Below are 21915 nucleotides of genomic sequence, written 5' to 3'. Positions count from 1 at the left end.
TATCATAGTACAAAGCTACACTTTTTCCCAACACAAAAGTACACAAGGATCAAATTTTCAACGACCACTGTCACTTTCTTCAGGATCAATACTGTAAGTGTAAATGACAGAGGTGGTTGGTGTAAGATACATTGTAGCTCCAGACTTGTGTCTCTGTCTCGCCATAGTTTATGACTTTCGAACAGACTTAGGGATGTCCATTCTGAAATGTTGTCTTGCCAGTGGGCCACTCAACTGTTAATGCCCCCCTTATGTAAACACTGGCTATGTATGGCAAGTAGAAGGTTTTTAATTCGGTCTGCTGGCAGTGTTGGGTAACCAGAAGAACAGCATTTTATTTCTAATTTTAGTTTGAGATACACTCAAAGGATTTGTATTTATGATAAATCTCTTTTTTTGTTGTTTCTGTTTTCCCTACAGATGTATGAATCCCACCCCTATTGTGGACCGGACCAATGGAACGATCCATCTCCTGTTTGGCACGATCCCGCCGCAGGTTACGGAACACGACATGATTCGGGATGGTGTGCACCAAATAAGGCTCTGTATCGTCAAGGTATTTTGATCACACTCGATATCATCATAGCCACCTTAATTTCACAGCATGATGTAACACAGTTGGGCTAATTAGGGTTTTGTGATAAATGAAATGAAACACAATATTAAACAGTTTGCGGTATTACTGAGTTCACAGTTGAAACCATATTGGGAACACAATGTACAAAATCTGACTCTGACACCTATTCACAGTAGAAAAGAGAAATGTGTCCATAGAAAACGACAAACTTAGAAATATCAAGAGTTAACAGTATTTACAATGTACAGTATAAGTTGTGACTTTTAGCATTGAGTTTGAAATTTAACGATAAAAGTGTATTTTTCCATGCAGAGTAAAGACAATGGTTTGACCTGGAGTGACCCTGAGGATCTCACAGACAAAGTTCTGGGCAAGGAGAATCCACAGTGGGCCTGCTTCGCTATGGGTAATGAAAACATTTCTATACTCTTTTTTAGGACTCAAACAATCGCAATTGAATAGTGCTACAATTAGAACGATAATTTTTTTCTTTAATGATTGGAGTAAGCAATGTTGTTAAAAAAATTAAAAATATATTCATCATGCAATATACGAAAATGATATCATGTGATTTTTACCCATTCAATAACTGATCTCATTTGTTTAACCATCAAGTGTTCTGTTATTTTATAGGGTGGCGGTTAGAATAGTTTTTCTCTTTTTTTGTTTTGACTTGAGTAATTTTGTCTTAAATATAGCTTAAAGCTGTTTTTAACATAATCCTATTTTACATAGCTCCAGGACATGGGATTCAGCTGAAGTCTGGCCGTCTGGTTGCTCCCGGCAACCATATGGTGAAGAAAAGTTCCACCCATGAGGAAGGTACTTGTGTGAGAAATATTCAGTTACTATGTAAAAGCTTGACAGCAATGTGCAGGCCTCACACTGAGTGTCCTGTCATGTGTTTAAAGCTTAAAAGACAGCCCTAGACTGATTGTCATCATCTGTCGTAACTGCTGGCTCAATACTTTCTGCAGGCTAACGTCACATTTCCAAACCAGGGCCCGGCCAGGCTGTTTGTGGAAATGAAAAATAGAAATGTATACATTAAAAAAAAATACACAAATAATGTCCATAACTACTAAAGTATTCTCTTTACGTCTTGTGTAATTCGGCGTCTTTTATATCATACTTTTTGTTCCTGAAAACTGCCCGTCTGTTATGCCCCGTTCCGTGCCTGCCCCATTCCGTGCCCATTCAGGCACGGAACGGGGCACAGCCCGACTGCCCAGGTCTGTGCCCAGAAGCGCTGTCAATCACTATGACTGACGGGGTAGTGAAAATTAATTATTCACGCCCATCATTTCCAAATAAGGCTTGATCTTGCGAGAACTTAGCACGTCTATAGTGCATTCCATTTATGTTACAAAATATACCACATATAAACATGACAACGTCCAGCTGCACTTTGATCAAGCACGGTTTAGGACACACAGGGACTGCCCCGAACTGTGCCCAGGCACGGTTTGGGGCAAAGCATGGTTCGGGGCACAAACTGTGCCTCAGATAATTGTGCACTGAGGTCTGACACAACGAACTGAATCTGTATTTTACCCCGAACCGTGCCTTGTGGTTAAATCTATAGTCTTGGGCACGACACGGGGCAGTCCTCGCGTGTCCCAAACCATGCTTTTTCCCCAGGCACGGTTTGGGGCACGCGGGGACTGCCCCAAACCGTGCATAGGCACGGTTTGTGGCAAGGCACGGTTCGGGGCGCAACACCGTCCAGGGCCCGTTTAGAAAATGTGACCTAGGGCTAACCAGGGAACAGTGAAAGTATTAAGCCAGCAGTGACTACAGAACATGGCACTCAGGCTACAGCAGCTTGGCTTTCCAGACAAATCCAGCAAGAAATAGCAATTTTAGTCCATGTCACAGTTTTTCCTGATCAGACAATGTGAATCAGACAGTTTTTCTGCTCTATTTTTCCATGTCGTTACCTTGATACAGTTTTGTATCTTTCATTCAAATAGCTCAAGTAAGTTTTATCAGCTGTGTGACTAATGCTCATGAAAATGACCGAGAAAACTTTTTAATCTTTTTTTCCATTTTTCACTACAATTCAATGATAGCTCCAAGACCACGGTCCTACCCCACTTCCTGGTTCAGACGGACTTTAGAGTTGGTCTGGTGGTTTTTGTTCTCAAGTACGTCCCTTTAGAATATCCTGCGTAGTCATGATCAACACAAACTCAAAATTAACATAGAAAAGATCTGACTAATTCTCTCTGCAGATGCTGTTGGGCTGATCCATTCTGAAAAGCAGGGGTGGACTCTCATTGTGGAATTTTGTAAGGGTGCATCCTCCCTCTCATTTTAGATAGCCATCATTATCATTAGATTATTTTCTCTTTCCATTTCTGAAAACGTTTCAATGTCAACCCCTTTCAAAGTGGACGAGTCCATGGCAAACAGAAAATTACAATCACCATCACCATCACAAAATCTATCATTCTTTGCAGTGATCTGGATTTATTATACTTCAAAATTAAACATCAAAAACAGTACTATGTTCTTGTTTTGTTTTTTTTCAAACTTTAAATGCTGTGTTGCTTTGCGATATTTAAAAGTAATTGCTATATGCTGCTATATGCTGCTTACAGATGCTTTTGAAGGCTAACAATGATTTGATGGCTGATTATTTTCACTTCATTCAATCTCATGTAATTCCAATCATTTCAGAATGTATAGTTTTGACAAAATGGACATTGCATGGTTTGTGGTATGTCTCAGTTGAGGTTAAAATCTAGAAAGCAGCTTCCACTGAAATGATCTTTTTAAAGAAACGAATTAGAGATAACAGTGTCGTTTGGATTTCCACTATGCCAGAAAAGGCTGATCAGCCAAAATGCTTGGCTGTTTGGCACTACTTAACCCCCCCCCCACTGTTACACTACTCCCCCTTTTCTTTTCATGATTCGTCCTCAAATCTCTGAGATTGATATCCCTGTGTAATTTCTTGTTTCTTTAGCCTGTTACTCACAGTGTGGCACATGGTCTGTTACTCGCAGGGTTTGTGTGGGAACCAAATGTAACAACAGAGGAGAAAGAAACATGCGGGATCGAACAGCCTAACATGGCAACCCATCTCCAGTCTGTTGTATTAGGGCTGGGTACTGGTACGGTGTACCGGTACAAAACCGTTTTTTCTCATTGGACCGGTCAAGAAAAAACGGCTCTGAAAAAATTCCGTGGACCGGATGTTGGACCGATCGGAAATTGAACTGATTATGTAGCCAGGCATTCGCACGTTTTCGGGGTTACCGGTCTAGGCAAATAATAATAATAAAATAGAGCAAAGCACTAGACTCTATAGTCATCTTTACCAACTTTTACAGTCAATGGTAGAGAGGTAGATAGCCTTGTAGGATTTTTAAAATGCCAGTGGGAGTCAAATACTTATTTAAGGCACACAAAACAGATTTCTTTGTAGCAATATGGACCATTGTTTTGAGTATCGTCCATTCACAAGTTTTCACATAATGAATCAGGTCCAGTTCAGGTCCGGACCTGGACCTGATCCTCTGGACCTGAACCGGACCTGGACCTGAATTTTCTGAACTGGTACCCACCCCTATGTTGTATGTATTGTAGGAGATTTCCTGAGAGGCTGTGTGAACCGGTCCTTTGTGGTGTATAGTGATGACGGAGGGGACACCTGGCACGTGGGGGGGAAGGTTCCGGAGGGAGGGGACAACTTCCATTCAAACGAGTGCCAGGTGGGTTCATGTGCAGAGAAAAATCAGCCTTCCCACCCCTGTTCTGAGAGTGGCATGTCCCTATGTAAATCATTAGTTTTTTTGTTTTCTTTTAGAAAAAAAATAAATGAAAGAAAGACAGGTGCATCTATCTTTCCATTCCTTCTTTTTTATTGTTTCAATTGTTTTTCTTTTCTCTACTGTTTTTATTTCCTTTTTCACGATTTCTTAAAAGATGTCAAATGTATAAACGAGAATAAGAAAAACTCAATTTTACAACACCCATAGACTTAGGTAATACATGTGAGTAATATGTTAATGGTCCCTGAGACCTAAACAAAACACATTTGAAGATGCAGTAAGCAATACTAGACGGCAGTTTTTAAACTTGCTGGCTTACAACTTTTACAACTTGCTGACAGGAGCATACACTAAAACACATTTGTTGACTATCAATTTTTTATCTGTTTCAATGTCAGTACAGTACGTTTTTTTTAATGACAAAAAATGGATAAAAGTTGTTCATTACCTCAACTGGGGCTTACAACTTTTACAACTTGCTGACAGGAGCATACACTAAAACACATTTGTTGACTATCAATTTTTTATCTGTTTCAATGTCAGTACAGTACGTTTTTTTTAATGACAAAAAATGGATAAAAGTTGTTCATTACCTCAACTGGGACATACCACTCACTAGAAGGGGTGTGAGGGATGTAGGGAAATTCATCATCAAACCATTTCTTTCAGGAGATTTCCTGCAAGGCTGTGTGGTCTGCTCGTTTGTAGTGTTTTCTGACGACCACGGTGAAACGTGGCAGTTAGGTGGGAAGGTCCCTGAGAGGCCAGAGAACCTGCACACCTCGGAATGTCAGGTAGCTCACCAGGTGTTACTGGAACAGTTGGGGGTCTTCCTTGGCCAGGAGAAAAAAAATGTTGTGTTTCCTGTTTCCCGACCTACCCTAGAAAAACCTGCCGAACCTAGACTTTTTTGGGTGCGCGGGCAGTGGTTTCACATAGTTTCCAGTTACAAGTAAAAGAGATGTTTTTGTTCTTAAGATCAATGTTGCCATGTAATAAAACAAACAGAAGTTGCTCTTTTAAACAGTTTAATATATGTTCTCTTTAATTTTTGGCAGTTAAGAGATTCTGAAGAAAGATGAGTTCCTCGTTCTGTGTGAACATCCGCACACTGGGGTTTTAGTAGATTTAAAGTGATATAATATCTTTTTGTCCTGAAAATCATTATTGCTGTGCAATAAAAATGACAGAAGTTTGGATTTTAAACGCTATATGCATGTACTCTTTTTTTAGGCAGTAGAGATTCTGAAAAAAGATGGCTCCTCCTCGCTGTGTCTGAACATCCGTACCCTTGGGCCGCACGCTCGCCGGCAGCAGTCCTTTAGCGAGGATGGCGGGCTGACGTTCTCCCCGGGACAGCTGGTGGACTCTCTGGTGGAGCCGTGTAAGACTGGACCCGTCATGCCGACTGTCAAGAACTACGGGGGATGTCAGGTCAGCTTGGGGTTTACATCTTAATGCAATAACAGACTTGATAGATCAAAACCGAGGCCAATGTGGCAAACAAAAGACTGTCCATCATAATTAATGATTTATATAAAGCTTGCTGGTGGAGCCGTGTAAGACCGGCCCCGTCATGCCGACTGTCAAGAACTATGGCGAATGTCAGGTCAGCTTTTGGGTTCTTAAGGGACATGATAGATCAAAAGTGAGGCCAATATGGCAAACAAAAGACTGTCCATCAATTAAAGTTTATGATTTATATAAAGCTTGCTGGTGGAGCCGTGTAGTTCAAGAACCAGAAATATGAAGCCTGTTATAATAAACTTTATTATGACATTTTTAAAGCTTTATCATAACACAATATTTTCACTAAATGGTGAATTTTGGTGTCTTTTTGATTTGTTGATATTTAATCATTTTTGTATGTTGCAGGGTTCTGTCGTTGCTGCCACACCTCCATCTAACCTGACCGGTCCCGAAGGGTCAGAGTTCGAAACCTGGGTCCTGTTCGCCAACCCAAACCATCTCTCCCTCCGTGAGAACATGTCCATCAAGGTCAGCAAAGACGGGTGTCGGACATGGAGTGAGGGTCTCGTGCTTCACAAGGGGCCGAGCGCGTACTCTGACCTTGCAGCGTACGAGGAAGGGGGAGTGACCAAGGTCGCCTGTCTGTTCGAAAAGGGGGAGGGGCATGCGTATGAGACAATCTCTCTGCAGAGGATGAGTTTGGAAGATGTTGTGAAAGGAACATCTGGTTAGAGAGTTCTGAATAAAGTTAATCAGGAAAGAATTATCAGAGATCAAGTATGTAAGAGAGCTAAGCTGTCTTTATCAGAACTGCACTTTAGGTTTCACTATTACTTACTATGTCATTTCTAGAATTTTTGTGGTTTTATGTTCACAGTTTTTGCAAACTTTTCACAAGAACTAAATCCACAGTCTTCAATTACTAAGGATGTTACTGTATATTTATATATATAGTGCTATCACGAACTTAAAACCACTGTGAACTGTCCATTTTCTCCTTTACTGCGAAATCAAATCATTGCAAGTTAATGGAAAAAAATTTTTTCCCACAATTTTTTCTTCAGCTGTTGGTAATGTTTGATAGATCTTTGTGTATCGGGATGAGATGTCAGTTAAATTTGCATCTTTTTTTTTTAGCCGAGGTACATGTGTTAATAGAATTGGACACTTATAAACTGCATTTGGTTGTAGTTTTGAGCATTGGGCAGGAGTTCCCCCAGTGTTTTTAAGCATACCATTTTTAGTCAGAAATGTACTTGAAAACATTCTGTTTCTATTGTGTTGACTTCCTTCAGCGTTGAAGTTGAAGATTTGGGGCCTTAAGTTGTTAGTCTCAAAAATGTATTTAATGTCACAGAGGTTACGTTAACACAATCGAGAATAAAGAAAATCAGTCTTCTTCAAGTCGTTGTCCTGTGTTTGACTACGGTTTACACTAGAGGTTCGAAGATTTAACAACATATGATATGAATTATAATCATGATATTATCCCTCTTATCATCATTGTATTACATAGCATACATACTGATGACGTCACTGGGTAAACGTTACTTATGTGAATAAAGTCTAGTTAACAGAGACAGGGTAGAGCTCTGATCTTGAAGGTCCATATGTTACTAATTTACAATTATATCAAAATCAAAGGTGAAATGAAACAGGGTGCGAAGAACATATTAAGAAAACCCACCACGTATGCCTTGATCGCCAGAAAGCAGTTTCTAAAGCGACTGGATATGATTTTGGAAACGTCTGATGATTTTGGAAACGTCTGATCGTTTCCAAAATCATATCCAGTTGCTTGAGTAAATACCTTTTGGCGTATCTTATTAACTGAATGTCTTATCTTCGTAAACTTATATCTTGATCATTGTGATAAACATGTGGGAGGCTGGCGGACCTCGGAAGAGTACCACAACTGGAACAAACCATGTAACATTCTAGGGGTGATGGCTTGACTAAGAACAGCAAAGGAGAACCACTGAAATCGTTTTCATTATATACCTGTGATTAGTGCTATTTTATTGTTGGTGCCCAATGATAGCAAGCATATTACTATAGAAGAAAATGATGAATTTCATTTGCATCAAATATTAGTCAGCCAATCAGAAAAGGTCCCGTGCCTAATCAAGTCACATGATATTCGAATTTCCCGCCACGGTGACGTCAGGTTCACCAGGTGCTGCATTTTTCTTGTAGCGTGGTCCGGGGTGCACGCCCCGTGCAAGACATGTCCTAATGTTTCAACATTTGGAACCGAAATATTGAAGCTTTCTCACATTTTTGCGGAAGATTTTTTCACAGAAACTGAGGGGAAGGGCTTCTGGAATACCATGGGTGGAAATGGCCGGACAAAGTTTGGTGTGCAGCTTGGAACGGCGGTCGGATGGCTTTGGATTCAAAACTGTGACGAAGGTAAGCATCTTGAACATTGTTCTTTGCGCTTTTTACAAAAAAAGCGTTGAATTTCACGTTTTCTTTCCATTTTGGTTGACAAACAATGTTTTCCGATGTGCACATTTCGTGGCTTGTATGTTTCCCCTATCATTGATAATTGAAAGTTAATACTTGGGGAATGTTTGTGAAAATAACAAATGGTATTTTTGAAATGGGTAAGAAGTAGGCTAGCTGGAAAAAAAACTTTTACTAAAAGGATGAAATTTCATCGACCACGGCTGTTGTTAGTTGTTGGGGATAGCATGTTACAATCCACTCAATTTTCCTGCCGTTTGCCGGATAATTTTGTCGACTTAACTGACGGTTAGAAAACCTTTGTTTGCTTGCAAAAAAACGCAATATTGTATTATAGTTTAAACGTGCATTGAAACAAACTTCCGTCAAGAATTTTAACTGCAGGAAGTGGAGGGGCAAAGTTGGGCACCTGGTCTTTTGTCGTGTCATTTGCTTAATTGTCCGATTTCGACCGTCCATGACAATTCAATTACATACTCCAGCCAATGAGAGAATTGCAATTATTGGTTAGACCAATGACTGAGCAGCTGTGCGTTCTTCAAATATATGCACATTTGTTCTATTTACCATTTCTATATTTTGACGAAAGTCAACGGGGATTAATGCTTGTGTATAAACGTACTGTTCATTATATCATAAACCTATATTCAGGCACCTATATTCTAATAAAAGGTCAATGATTTGAAGGTTGTACCTGGGGAAATGTTACTTTTGATGATTGTTATTGGTTTGATGTGTGGTAAAACTGACTCCTGTTTCTTTTTCTTCATGTCGTCCGGAGACTAGCCATTGGAAAGGCTATTCCTCAGCGCCACCCAAGTACGTCGAATTTAATCAATTTGCACTCACCATCCACCTACAGCTAACAACAAAATTATCCATGGCCTTTGTAAATTGTTGCGGGCAAACATTTTGTGTGACATAAGGACCAACTCTTGAAACTTATTTACCTGTCGGAACATCATATTTATAGTAATTTTCATCATATTTATTGTAAAACAAACTAACTTGAACTTATATCACCTGAAGAGTGCGAGTCAAGTGTTGGGGTCTCCATCAGACTATGGCCATGCCACGACACTACTGAAACACCCATTAGTTGAGTGACTGAGTGAATTGTCATATTTGTCAGCTGCCTCTGTTTTTACTGACAGAAACTTTATAACCTCGTTCCACATTTGTTTACTTACAGTTAAGGGGAACTACGTATATGTATGGAAATTAAAGATAATCTCCATCACACTTTAGAATTACTCAAGTTCTTCTTGAAGTAAGTGTATGAAGTGAAATTAAAAATGGTTAAGCTAAAAAAAACTTTCATATCACTTTGGTTTCCCTTCAATTTAGCACGTACAGATCTTTCGCCCTCCATGGAAATTGTTTAGGTACCTGTTTTGATTATGGTTATAAAACAAAAGAACGCATTACAACGTGGCATATTAGCACAGAATACAAAATGCCTACTTTCTAATTTAGAGTTGTTTTCACAAACACGTCAGTCAATGTGCTGAAGAGTGAAATCGAACGGTGAAAGAAAACAGAAAAGGTTAAGCAAGTAGTCAGTATAGGGGATTCAACCTTCTGGGTTACAGCACCGGGATGGAACTAGACTGCAAACGTTGTCTCGACAAATGAAAGGACAATCAAGGGTGGGGAATTGTGTTCACCTTTAAGACACTTACCTTCGTTGAGGAGAGTTCTGAAGAGTTAAGTCTCGATCGTATGCCGTTTTTGACTCCGTACTATGTGTTTGAGGATAAGTTCATAGAGAGTGGGGTGATCATATCTATTACTGTATATCAACACCAACGTTCATTTCGGCAACGTGTGTGCAAACCTTGGCTACTGTACACCACCGAGTGAGTCCGGGTATGGACACCTTAATTATATGCCTTGTTTATAGGACTATGGTGGCTGGTGCGGGCTACTTGCCCGGAATGAAAAAAGGTTGAGACTCAATGACCTAGTATACGTTTGGCTTGCAACACCAGGGCCCCTTTTCCCCATGGGGGCTTAAATACATAGTGCCGACGAGGGGAACGCCAGAGCAAAGCTCCGAGGCATGGTGGTTACTTTGCACACAATACAATCTCCAAACTAGAACTGCGAAATACAGGTTTGATCAGAGCCGGTGGAGTTAGAGTTCTGCTATCTCCTTCCCTCTGGTCTCTGTTTGATCTTTCGCATGATCAAAAGAGCCCGACTTTGAAATCGAAGGGTTCCATGTTGTTGTACATTAAAAGATATGATCACCCACCCCATACACAGATCACCCCCTCTATATGGTTTTAACCTTGAGCTCCTAGTACGGATACGAATGCGGCATACGATTTGGACTTGGCGATTTAGAGCACCCTCCGCGAAGGTAGGTATCTTTTTGGACTATATTATCGTCCACCCATGATTTTCCCTTCATTTGTTGAGACAATTTTTGCAGTCCAGTTCCATCCCGGTGCTGTAACCCAGAAGGTTGAATCCCCTATACTGACTACTTGCCTAACCTTTTCTGTTTTCTTCCACAGTACGATTTGACTCTTCAGCACATTGACTGGCATTTTTGTGAAAACAACTCTAAATTATAAAGTAGATGTTTTGTATTCTGTGCTAATCTGCCACCTTGTCATGGGTTTTGTTTTATGGCCATAATCAAAACAGGTATCTAAACAATTTCCACGGAGGGCAAAGGATCCGTACGTGCTAAATGAAAGGGAAACCAAAGTGACACGAACGGTTGTTTTTCACCATTTAGAATTTCACTTGATAGATTTACTTCAAGAAGAAAGTAATTCCAAAGTGTGGTGTAGATTATCTTTAATTCACGCCTACATGTTTTTTTACCTTCACTTGAAGTAAACTAATGTTGAGGAAGGTTATAAAGTTTGTCAGTGAAAACAAAGGCACTGACGATATGTCAATTAGCTCAGTCACTCAGCCAGTGGGTGTTTCAGTGTTATCCTGGTATGTATACTCTGATGGAGACCCCAACACTAAACTCACACTCTCTAAGTTTGCTTGAATTCGCCTTAGTTTTATAATGAATATGATGAAAATGACATAACATATGATAGGCATTCAAATCAAATTGATATCACGGAACATATGAATTAAATTGCACATCATTTCAACACTTTCTTCGCCAAGTATGAACTATGTTTGAAGTGCCATCGACGATGCCTAACTTTCAAAACATCCTTAGTATGGTTTTTGCTTAGCTTTAGTTTAATATTTAATAGGGCAGTGACCTAATTGCGCAATTTGAGACGGAAGAAAATGACCTGTAAACGTTGAACATATTGATGACGACAGAGGAAGAATTCTTCACATTCCGAACATTTCTATATCATTTGATACTTACGTCACAATATTCGCCTGTGGGGACATCCGGTCAGTCCACTATACGTCACTTCCGGTTCAACATGATTGGCAGTTTTATTACGTCCATATTTTGCCGTAAGCTAATTATTATCTACATCTAACAATAATCCTAGCAATGGATCTTTAATCATGGAACTTTATAGAGTGAAAAATAACAAAGCATTAAACAGGGTCCGGTTTTTAATTGTCTTTCAACAACGACATGAAGTTTATGTAAATTGTGATGACGTATTCATACCGTACTCCTCACACATCGTTTGTATACTCATTATCACTCGCACGTCGTGGGGTCATCTTGTTGGGCCCTTTGACAAATAAACTAATATTGGTCTATCGAATGCTTAACGAGCTTGGAAGTGTTGCTCAGCGATGTGCGAAATTGAGGATAACTTGAGGAAAACAAAGTCCTGGCGACGAACGGGGATACTCAGGAATGTGGAGCCTTTCCACCATTGTGTTGTGTTGCTATTTGTTTTTGAGGATTGACAAGTATTTAATTCCGTGTAAAACACACGCAAGATCCCGTCAGCGCCTGAAATGCACACACTAGACTAGAAGTCGTGACAGAGTAAGCTAGGAATGAGGAAACTTCGACTGAGATGTAAGTACATTACGTCAAGACATGGCATTCTTTGTCGCTTCGTCAAATGTCGGATCTATTTCTCTATCTCTAACTGCGGTTAGGTATAAATAAGATGCTGCACTGAAAGTCATAAATCTAGTAGAACGTCACGAGGCCACACGTGTGAACGGACGTTTGGAGATTCCTCCAACTTTGCGGCTTTCTTGAAGGATATAGAAGACTTTAAATCAACGTCAGACAGTGAAAGGGACAGGCTTAAGACGGTAAACAAGACGACACGAAAACAAGGACTGGGTAAAGAGTGGAGGTTTCCCGACTTCCTTGAACAAAGCTAGAAGTTTGGTGTTACAAGTTGAGTATGGTCCTCCGGCAAGAACCGACAACTGCGACAACCCAGGCATAACGCCTTTGGACATATACATAGGCAAGCTGTGTGTCCTCCAAAGTAATATAAGAACATACGTGTTTTTGTCGCGTGTGCTAAGTTTGCCTGTAGGTGACCTGTACCAACCAAAAATCACGATTGCTGCATTCGGTCTACAAGAGAGGAGGAGGCGAACAGAAGTACTGGCCGTTTCTTGTTGGAAGGTACGTACGTACTTGTATAATAATCGTACTTCGTGTGTTATTGTTGAGTTAGTATGCATACGTTACGTAAGTTTGTGTCTCTGGGAAAGTTTTACTTTTGACAAACATCAATTCAAGGGGATACGTTCAACAACAAAAAATATATATGCACATGTAGCAATCGTTTGTAACAGTCCAGATTAGTTGATTTCTGGTTGTTTTTGTCAATAAATACCGTATTTTATTCATATTTACACGTTTTGTCTTTACAAATAGCTAGCGTTACAATCTAATGTGTCGTCGCACATGGTGATTACAAAGACTGTAAAACAGGGTGTTAATCAAAAACATTGCTGTCTCGATCAGTTGGTTTCTGACCATGTGTTTAAAGTACTTGAGAAACACCACAGATTATGTTTTATCTGTTGTTGTCTGCACTTGGAGGGCTTGTAGATAATTGCCACCATGTCTATTGATTTCAAACACCATGCAAAATGAGGTGCTGTCGAGCTAATGGATATTGATATCAGTTAAAGGTCACCGGTGCCAATCCAGGTCTGTGCGTGCCCTCCCACTGGGGATCATTAGTGGGAAAGAGTTGCCGATGACACACATACAGGGGGCATTTAAGGTAGCAGATAGCTAGCATCTATTAGGCTCTACAGGTTGCTGGAAAATAGTCAATAATCTTTAAGTCGCAAGTCCAATCTTGGCTTTAGTAACTAAAGTGTTGCCCCTATCATGACGTTCTGTGGTTTTATTTATCTTGTGAAGCTTGTCGATGTCAATGAAATGTTTTTAATATAGCGTCACCTTTATTTCCTATCTTCTACAATTTTACTCGGGTTAGCGTTTCAGACACATACTTGAATGATTCTACCGTGGTCCTACCTAGTACCCTTCCCGCCACCCCCGTTATATCAGTTTGGTACGTCAGAGAAAAAAAAACTTCTGGGAATTCTTCTAACATCCTTTGACGCTTGTAAACATCGCCTGATATTTGTCTACACAGATTCTTGCAAACAGATTCGCGTCAGTTGTGGCAACGTCTACTGAGATCTAAGCTACTGCGTACATAGACTGCAGTTGTTACCTCCATGAAAAAATGGAGGTATAGTTTTGAGTGTGTCTGTCTGTGTGTCTGTGTGTGTGTCTGTGTGTCTGTGTGTCCGCATATTTGTGGTCAGCATAACTTGAGAACCTCTTGATGGACTACGATGATATTTGGTATGTGGGTAGGGATTGGGAAGACGAAGGTCAAGGTCAATTTTGGGCCCCTGGTGTATGACCTTGGTACTGCAGCGCAACTTCCGGTTTTGCTATCTCTGTGTTCTGAACATGCTATGGTCAAGATTTTTAAGTATTAGATAGCTCTTATGCTCAGGAAAAAATGACATAAGTTTGGGCCCCCTAGCGTCTAGTTTTGGGATAGCAGGGGCATTTTTGTCAAAAACTTCTGACGAGGATAACTCAAGAAGGGAACAACGGATTTTCATGATTTTTGGTATGTAGGTACCTTAGACAATGTTGTACAAGATAAAATAGCAATTATGCAATATAGGAGTACATTTGCATAATTAATGAGAATATTCTATCATAGCAGTTTTTCAATGTATCTCTTGTCCCGTACGTGATATGGTCGTGACATTTAAGTGGTAGATAGCTTTCAGTGTCATGACAAAGTGGGGCAAGTTTCAGTCCCCTAACATTCAATTGTGGAACTGCAGGGGCGTTTTTGTCAAGACATTCCAAAGAGGATAACTGCAGAAAGGATTGACGGATTGCCTACATTTTAGGTATGCAGGTAGCTTAGGCAAAGATGTTTATAATGATATGCATGTTATGCAAATGAGGAGTTAATTTGCATAATTAATGAGGAAATTGTATAATTCCATTGTTTTCAATAACTGGACTTCAATAAATGTAGCACATGTTAATATGATAGGTGGAATATAAGCAGATACCAAATATGATAATGAGGAACTTATTTGCATAATTTATGTAAAAATTGGAAAACAACTTTATGATTAATAATGGGAATTTTATAATTGTGACATGTGTACGTTTTGTCAATGATGAACAACACCATGCATAAATTATGTTAATGTCTTAGTCAATTGCATGAAATTTACAAAAGCTCTAAATTTTCATGGAGGTATGAGGTCGCCGAACTCTAGTTTCATATGGAGGTAGGTTGTTGTGTTTCGAGGCCACAACAAAGAATACGTACTAAGTTCTACAAATTGTAACAGGAAACCACTGCTGCAACAGTTTCTTCATATTTCACAAAATATGATTCAAATCTGGGTGAGAAACCCCTGAATTATACAGGTTCACGCACAAAATTATGTTCCTGTTCCTTCATCACGAGTTAGGTTGTCTTGTAACAAAAGATGCTATACAAACTATCATAGTGCCTGCGACAATTATTGTGCAGTAAACGTTGACTTGACTTTACGCTTGAAATTCGTACTATTCTGGGAGGCTCATTTCCCTCTTTCAGAAAATAGTGTAACAAGCTGACATGGTCATTTTCCCTCTCTTTTGAAACCATACAATAAAGTCAGTGCGTGTTCTTTCCAAACAAAGGACCGTCGCTCGCATGAAACCTAACACGGATGTTCTGTAACCCTATCCACTACCGCCCATGCCGACAAAGGGGCTCTTAACCACACATCTACTTAACAAGTTGTCAGGCACATATGTGACACGGTGGTCTCTCTGAAAGCACCTTAAACTGACGTGTGTGGCTTAACTGGTGAGTTCCGATGGCTTTGAGGGTTATCTTTTTATCTTTGGGTCGCTGTTGAAAGTAGTATGCTGCTAGAGATAAGCTACAACAAACTTATCACGTTTCCCTTGTACGTATATGTGATACAATGTACGGGTTTCTTTCCTATGCTAGTCTGCTTTCAATCGAAGTTTTACCTTCCTTTCTTAACGAATGTTTCTCGTTTACATGTGCAGTAAATTTTGTACAGTTTTCATACAGGTTAGGCAATCAACAAATTTGTACAAAATTTACGTTGTCACATTATTAGCCAAATTTAGTTCCTGGTTCTCCCGTCTCTTTGGCTAAAGGCCACCTTTCCACTTAGCCGGCGAGAGACCGTTCAACAACAAAAATTGGATTGATATTATCATAAAAAGATGATGCATTATGTAAAAGTATGATCTAAAAGATACCAAAGCACACAAAGCGTGAACAAATTTGTTATTAATCTGAAATTCGTTGGCCGCGATCTGTCAAATCGTTGTTCGCTAGTAGGTCGCAGCCGCTACCACAGTTTCTAGTCAAAAGGGGTTGTTAATTGTTTAGAATAATGATTCTAGTGCATTTACCAGACATATTTCTCCGTAAATACAGCTCCTACGGTGTGGTGCAGTTCTCTCCATGGCAGCCAGGCGGTCCCCCACGTGCGGACGGAAAACCAGCGGCCCGACCAGGACAGTAAAGGTGGTGGTGCTGGGGCAGGCCGGGGTCGGCAAGACAGGTTCGTCTTCAAGTAAACTTTTTCATTTTTGGGATTTCTGTTTCAAATCTACAAGATGACTTCATTGTATATAAGATGACAAGAACACAAATGAGGGATAAACAGATCACTTCACAAAACAAACTTTTTCATCATAAGCTAGTTCATAACTTGAAATTTATTACGCTAGCTCGAAAACTGTTAAAGATACATGTGCGTATGTGGACTAATGTGGAAGCAAGTGTATAAACTTTGCTAAAGTTATACCAACGTGGCTATAACATGCTAGTAACTAATGCGGGACCTACAAGCTAAGTATGCATGTTAAAGCCTACCTAGCCCTTGATGATAGCCTCCAGCTAGTGGGGTAGCCGTGGCTGTACGTCTCTATATAGAAGAATAAATCAAGTCAAAGCCTGTCTTATCGGGCATTAAATACTTGTATTTGAAAACATGAACCTCAGAACGGTTTTTCCACACAATACCAAACTTTCTAAGGTGCGCCCCAAGGTGTGTTCTGTTGGTATTCATCGTAGTTCCGGAGATACAAAAGTGCGTAATACTATGGTGTTGAATAGATAATGGTTCAAACTCTTCTTCTGGATAGTATCAAAATTTTTATTCAGACGTTTCAGAAGGCATCCACCTTCCTTCCTCAGTGAAATGTTTTTCTATTTATCATATCATGGATGTCTAACCTTCACAAACGTACTATGGTGTTGCTTTTAACCACCGCATTGTATCAATTACCGGTGGCATCTCATGTAATTACTCGTTGTGTAATTTGGAGTTACGTAACGTAACATTTTCACACCACCGTAATTCAAGCGTGTACCAATTAAAGGGCAATTCAATTGGCAGAGAAGAAAGACATGAAAGATATGCAAACAAATATCCCATTGTAAATAAACCACCAATGACACAATCAAGAAAGCCACATGTTTTATAAATCGTTAAGAAAAAGTTACAACATATATCAAAAACAATTTGAGAAGAATCGGTGCCTTCGAATATACAGCTGGCTATTCTCTCTTAACGCAGACTAGCCATAACAAACTCAATGTCATACTCATATGTTTTCAGAAATGACAGATTTGTTTTCTTGTTGCTCCCGATGTATTAAAGTAAACATTGCGAATTGTCATTGCTGACAGAAGTATTTGTTTCGTGTATTTTCCTAGCGGGTAATTGATAAGATATCCGTTATCAAGTTTGAAATGAATAATGAGGTGTTTGTTTGCCCTTTGATCGCTGCGACCCAAGGTGTGCTCTCTTGTATTTCTTCTCGTTCCGGAGATACAAAAGGGCGTAATACTACCCAGACATACGGTGGAGAGAGCGAAAGGTACACGTCTAGGTAACAAATCAAAAGGGGGCAATGACCCACAGTGGCATTGACTCGTTAAAGCTGCTCGAAGTGAAGTTGTTTACCATTTCTGACTAAACCGGAGTACAAGACAGAGGGTGCCCAAGAAAGATGAATGGCCAAGATCTGAAAGGTCAATGACCTTTCAATACCAAGCAATGTGCGCATGTATATGTGCGTGCGTGCGTGTATGTCTGTGTTTGTGTGCACTCAGACAGACACAAACATATATGTGTGTGTGTGTGTGTGTGTGTGTGTGTATTTATGTTCGTGTATGCCGGCACATGTGTACGTGTGTCTGTATTAAAGATTGTGAGTTGCATGCAATTGCAACTTACACAAAGTGTATTTTTCCGCTCTACAGCGATGACTGTGCGGTTTGTGACCAAGAGATTTATCGGTGACTATGACCCAACGCTCGGTAAGCTTAACATCGTTTTCCTCAAATTTGCCCACTTTCAATCATCATTTACCTACCTACCTACCTAGTCCCTTGACCTCCAGGTCGTTGGGGGGACAAGGTAGACATGAAGATCGAGATTTGCCTCCAGGTTCTTCTATCCCTAGCCAGGATTAGTCTCTCCTGTAGGCTGAGGCCCGTCCAGTCAGCGATGTTGTCCTGCCAAGCTTTGCTTTACACTGCCAAACAATGAGCCAGTACAAAAAATTTCTAGAGGCTTTATAGTATTCTACATTTTAACCAAATTATTCACCATTCTACATCGTAATCACCAGCGACCAGTGTTTGATACTTCACCTTATCTTCGTACTACAGAGGCCAAATATCATCACCTGGAGTTTGTTGGTGACGATCTGGTACAGTTTGAAGTACTGGACACTGCCGGGCAGGTACGGGGTGACATACATGATTACTTAAGGTGGGGCCACACATACGTATAAATTCAAGTCCGTTTGGGTGCGTTTAAAGCTCTTAGTCTCTACCAGACTCCACAGGTCGCGGAATGAATAGTACAAATTGGACAAATATAGATACATAACATGCCAGATGAGTTAGCTGACCGAGAGGTATGGTTTGCGACCCAGCTTCACTCGTCTGACATGTTACCTGTTTACGTTTGTCCGAATTCTATTACTTTTACAACGACCTGTGGGGCCTGGTGGAGGCAAATACTCCCATGCGCGCCTCATACGGACTTAGCTATATATGCAAGTGTGACCCCACCTTTATATGGTTCCGCTAGGTCACATTTATTCAACAGCCTAAAAACATAAGTTTGCACTGATCTCCAATGCAACGTACGCAAGTATAATGCACTACTGCATATATAACTTTTACTATGTATACGTGGGTAGGGGGCGTTGCTGCGCTACCTGACCTCTTGGGGGAAATCGGGGGCGAAAATGCCCCCCAGATGTCTTAAAGATTAAACAAATAAATTGAATAAATAAATAAGAACTCTTTATATACAATAAGTGCAGGTCTCAAGCACATTGATCTTCAAAGTGGCACATAAATGTGATTGGATAAATCGTAATGGAGACTGTATGCAAATATCCCGTTTACTTTTTTTTCAAATTCAAAGCTACATTTCTGCAAGAAATGCCTTTGTTGCCCAGTTATTTTACATTTTAAGCAGAAGCTCGTGTTGCTTCAAATGGACAACTACTCTTGGATATAGCTTATTATGTTATTACACTCAATTTTGACATGTCGATGTAAACGTTCAATATACTGAAAAAGAATGACGAAACCACAGAATGTTGTAAATTTCGTAATGCACTGAAAAATAATGATAAAACCACAGAAAGTTGTAAATTTCGTATCATTTCTTTCAGGAAGAAAACTCGCTGGCTGTGGAGCAGAAGATCCGATGGGGAGACGCTTTCATCATCGTTTACAGCATCAACGACATCTGCAGCTTTGACGAAGTTATGAGAATCAAATTTCTGATCAACCACACGAAGGGACCTGACACGCCGGTGACACTCGTGGCCAACAAACGAGATCTCGAATTAGATAGAATGGTCGCGAGACTTGACGGCGAGAAAATGGCGGACACCTTAGGATGCAGCTTCTCAGAGATAACCACGAAAGAATCGTACATCGAAGTGGCTAGAGTATTTGAGGGACTTTACTCGAAGTGTAAAGAGCAGTCGCAGACGAAAGATATCCGGCGGGGTTCACCTAGGTCTTCCCCGAAGCTGTCACCCCGTCCGCACATTAGAAGAGTCAAAAACCTGCTAAAATCAACAGCCGGAAAACATCTCGACGTTCCCAGTTTTGGAACGAATTTCTGTTAACTTGTATTTGAACAATTTTTCTTTTGTATGTTGGTAAATTTCAGATATTGACATTTGTGAAGTGTTACAGACTTTTATAAAACCGCTAGGATTTTTGTTACAATTCTTATTTGCTACCTCAAGTGACAAACCTTTTGGAGGAATTCGAAGGGCTAATCTGTGAAGTGCTAACGTCATGGTCTCTGTGATTCATGTTTTTTAATTTAAACGTGTTCGCACGAAGCTCGAAGCTGAGAGAAGAAACGCGTGTTTTATTTACATCTTGTGGTTTTTGGCCATGCCTAGAAAAGTACCTGTACTTTAAGTGACAAGGACTGTCTATCGTTATTTGAGCAAGACTACGGATGGAAGATGTCTGCAAACGACGCCCACCCCCTCAGGTGGAAATGCTTTAGCTATACATATACCGTTAATAATATATCGAGAATTATATTATGCCATACGTGTTTAACCACTATAAGCAAAATAAATTATATCTTATTCCTGACATTTACCACTTTCTCCAAGGTGTAACTTGTATTGATATATAATTTATATCTCATTTATGTGTCCATTGAATGGGCCCGGGGTTGCACTAGTAGTGGGTAACAGAAAATGTAGTGTTGCAGTCATCATATAGAAGACATTACTTGTATTCTCTCTGGATAAACTTAATTACCGATGACAACTAGTAGAATAGACGACAAGATCCTCAGAGGCAATGACATAAATAAGTCCGGCAGTAGGTTCGTTTGTTACCCGCTATCGAAGGTTTGTTTGGTTGCAGTTCCTGTGTTTGTCTATAGCTCTGTGTGTACGTTTACCAACACGATAACTCAAGAAGGTCCTGATGATATTTGTTATGTTGGTAAATCTTGATGAGACCTCGTCTCTCTGTTCATTTATCCGAACTTCCCCACATTGACAGACGAACAGAAGGCCACTTTTCTCTTGAAATCGCAGAACCCACAAATTTTAGAAAAGGTGGGGCTTTTCGTCTCCCTCTACTTCCAAAAACACAACCTGTTTAGTAATAGCCATTATCCAACTCTAGTATTACAGTAGAATAATGTTCATAACTGTCCATTGTCACTTGTATGCTATGTTAATACCATGTACTTGCAATTAGCCCTCGGGCATGAACTTGAAAATAAACTTCTTTTATCATGCCATTGTTTAAAGAACTCAGCAAACTTTTTCCTGAACACTTGATTTTTTTTATTTCAATTGCTCTCAGTCCTGGCACCATCTGCGAGATATTTTCTATCCTGTAAACATGATAGTTTAATGAACCACTAGGTGGTCCCTGAAAGTCAGGTTTAATGGCAACGGAGAAGGTTGGTGGTGTAGAGTGACTCGGACATAACTCCAGAAAGATAATCTGTTCCTGTCTGCACTTAGCTTTTCATCAGACCATTTCCGAGAAAGCCCTCGCATTGACAAATCCAAGTTGACTTGCAAGCGCTTTATGAATTTGAGTAAGAATACGTTTCAGAATAAGTTAAGGCAAATTGTTTGCCGCTCTTCGTATCTTATGTGAGAAGAAGCTGAACCTGCATTTAGTCTTAATGTAGTTTTGTAGATGTTGTCAGTGTACGTATTTATTTCTTAGGTTTGTACAGCCTTTTCTCGTACGAAGTTACAAAACCGGTCCGCGAACCGATTGCCATGTCTCGGTGCGGATTTGGTAACATCGTTTGCACATATTATTTGCGATGTACGGACCAACTCACTCACTCACTCACTCAATTACTCACTCACCTGCTCACAGCCTTTATTTGTCACTCACTCACTCACTCACTCACTCACTCACTCACTCACTCAATTTGTCACCGACTCGGTCACTCACGCACTCACTCACTTACACTCACCCACACACTCCTTCGAAACGTTCGAATATCAATCGCGCTGCGGCCTTCATTTTTTTTGCTGCCGCCTATCGAAGCTGCGCATGCGTCGCGATCTTGTTTCTTTGTCCAAGTTTGTCTACGTCGGTAGTTGGTGGCTGAGGGTCT

The 21915-nt window shown here is 40.2% G+C and overlaps 2 protein-coding genes across 8 annotated transcripts in view; both read left to right on the top strand.

The window, feature by feature from the left end:
- LOC118406890 (sialidase-3-like) overlaps positions 1 to 7230 on the top strand; it is an 11970-nt gene extending 4740 nt beyond the window's left edge. The window contains exons 3-9 of one of the 4 annotated variants that reach the window (XM_035807283.1): positions 421 to 556; positions 890 to 983; positions 1313 to 1399; positions 2650 to 2724; positions 5026 to 5150; positions 5590 to 5790; positions 6232 to 7230. In XM_035807283.1, coding sequence (XP_035663176.1) covers positions 421 to 556; positions 890 to 983; positions 1313 to 1399; positions 2650 to 2724; positions 5026 to 5150; positions 5590 to 5790; positions 6232 to 6558 — 1045 coding nt within the window. In that variant the 3' untranslated portion in view covers positions 6559 to 7230. Of the gene's footprint in view, positions 1 to 420; positions 557 to 889; positions 984 to 1312; positions 1400 to 2649; positions 2725 to 4171; positions 4297 to 5025; positions 5151 to 5589; positions 5791 to 6231 lie in introns of all 4 variants that reach the window. The other 3 variants (XM_035807281.1, XM_035807285.1, XM_035807284.1) reach the window with 3 other exon arrangements.
- An 811-nt stretch (positions 7231 to 8041) lies between these two features.
- Positions 8042 to 20414, top strand: LOC118406908 (ras-related and estrogen-regulated growth inhibitor-like). Of its 4 annotated transcripts, XM_035807303.1 has the most exons (6): positions 8042 to 8238; positions 9082 to 9114; positions 16188 to 16314; positions 18024 to 18080; positions 18435 to 18508; positions 19457 to 20414. In XM_035807303.1, exons 1-6 carry the CDS (start codon positions 8167 to 8169, stop codon positions 19919 to 19921), a joined length of 828 nt encoding a protein of 275 aa, XP_035663196.1. In that variant the 5' UTR covers positions 8042 to 8166; the 3' UTR covers positions 19922 to 20414. The 4 variants fall into 4 exon arrangements, with proteins under 4 accessions (XP_035663196.1, XP_035663199.1, XP_035663197.1 ...); XM_035807306.1 differs by lacking the exons at positions 8042 to 8238; positions 9082 to 9114 and adding an exon at positions 11846 to 12841; XM_035807304.1 differs by lacking the exons at positions 8042 to 8238; positions 9082 to 9114 and adding an exon at positions 15003 to 15009.
- The last annotated feature ends 1501 nt before the right edge of the window (positions 20415 to 21915 follow it).

Source organism: Branchiostoma floridae, chromosome 19, assembly GCF_000003815.2.
Source record: "Branchiostoma floridae strain S238N-H82 chromosome 19, Bfl_VNyyK, whole genome shotgun sequence".
In the NCBI taxonomy this organism is placed as follows: Eukaryota; Metazoa; Chordata; class Leptocardii; order Amphioxiformes; family Branchiostomatidae; genus Branchiostoma; species Branchiostoma floridae.
This window is presented reverse-complemented; position numbering and strand designations above follow the sequence as displayed.

Excerpts from the sequence above, each read along its gene's own strand:
- LOC118406908 (XM_035807303.1), top strand. The coding sequence starts at position 8,167 with ATGGCCGGACAAAGTTTGGTGTGCAGCTTGGAACGGCGGTCGGATGGC. Across the intron at positions 8,239-9,081 it reads GATTCAAAACTGTGACGAAG|CCATTGGAAAGGCTATTCCT; the intron begins GTAAGCATCTTG and ends TCCGGAGACTAG. Across the intron at positions 18,081-18,434 it reads TGACTATGACCCAACGCTCG|AGGCCAAATATCATCACCTG; the intron begins GTAAGCTTAACA and ends TTCGTACTACAG.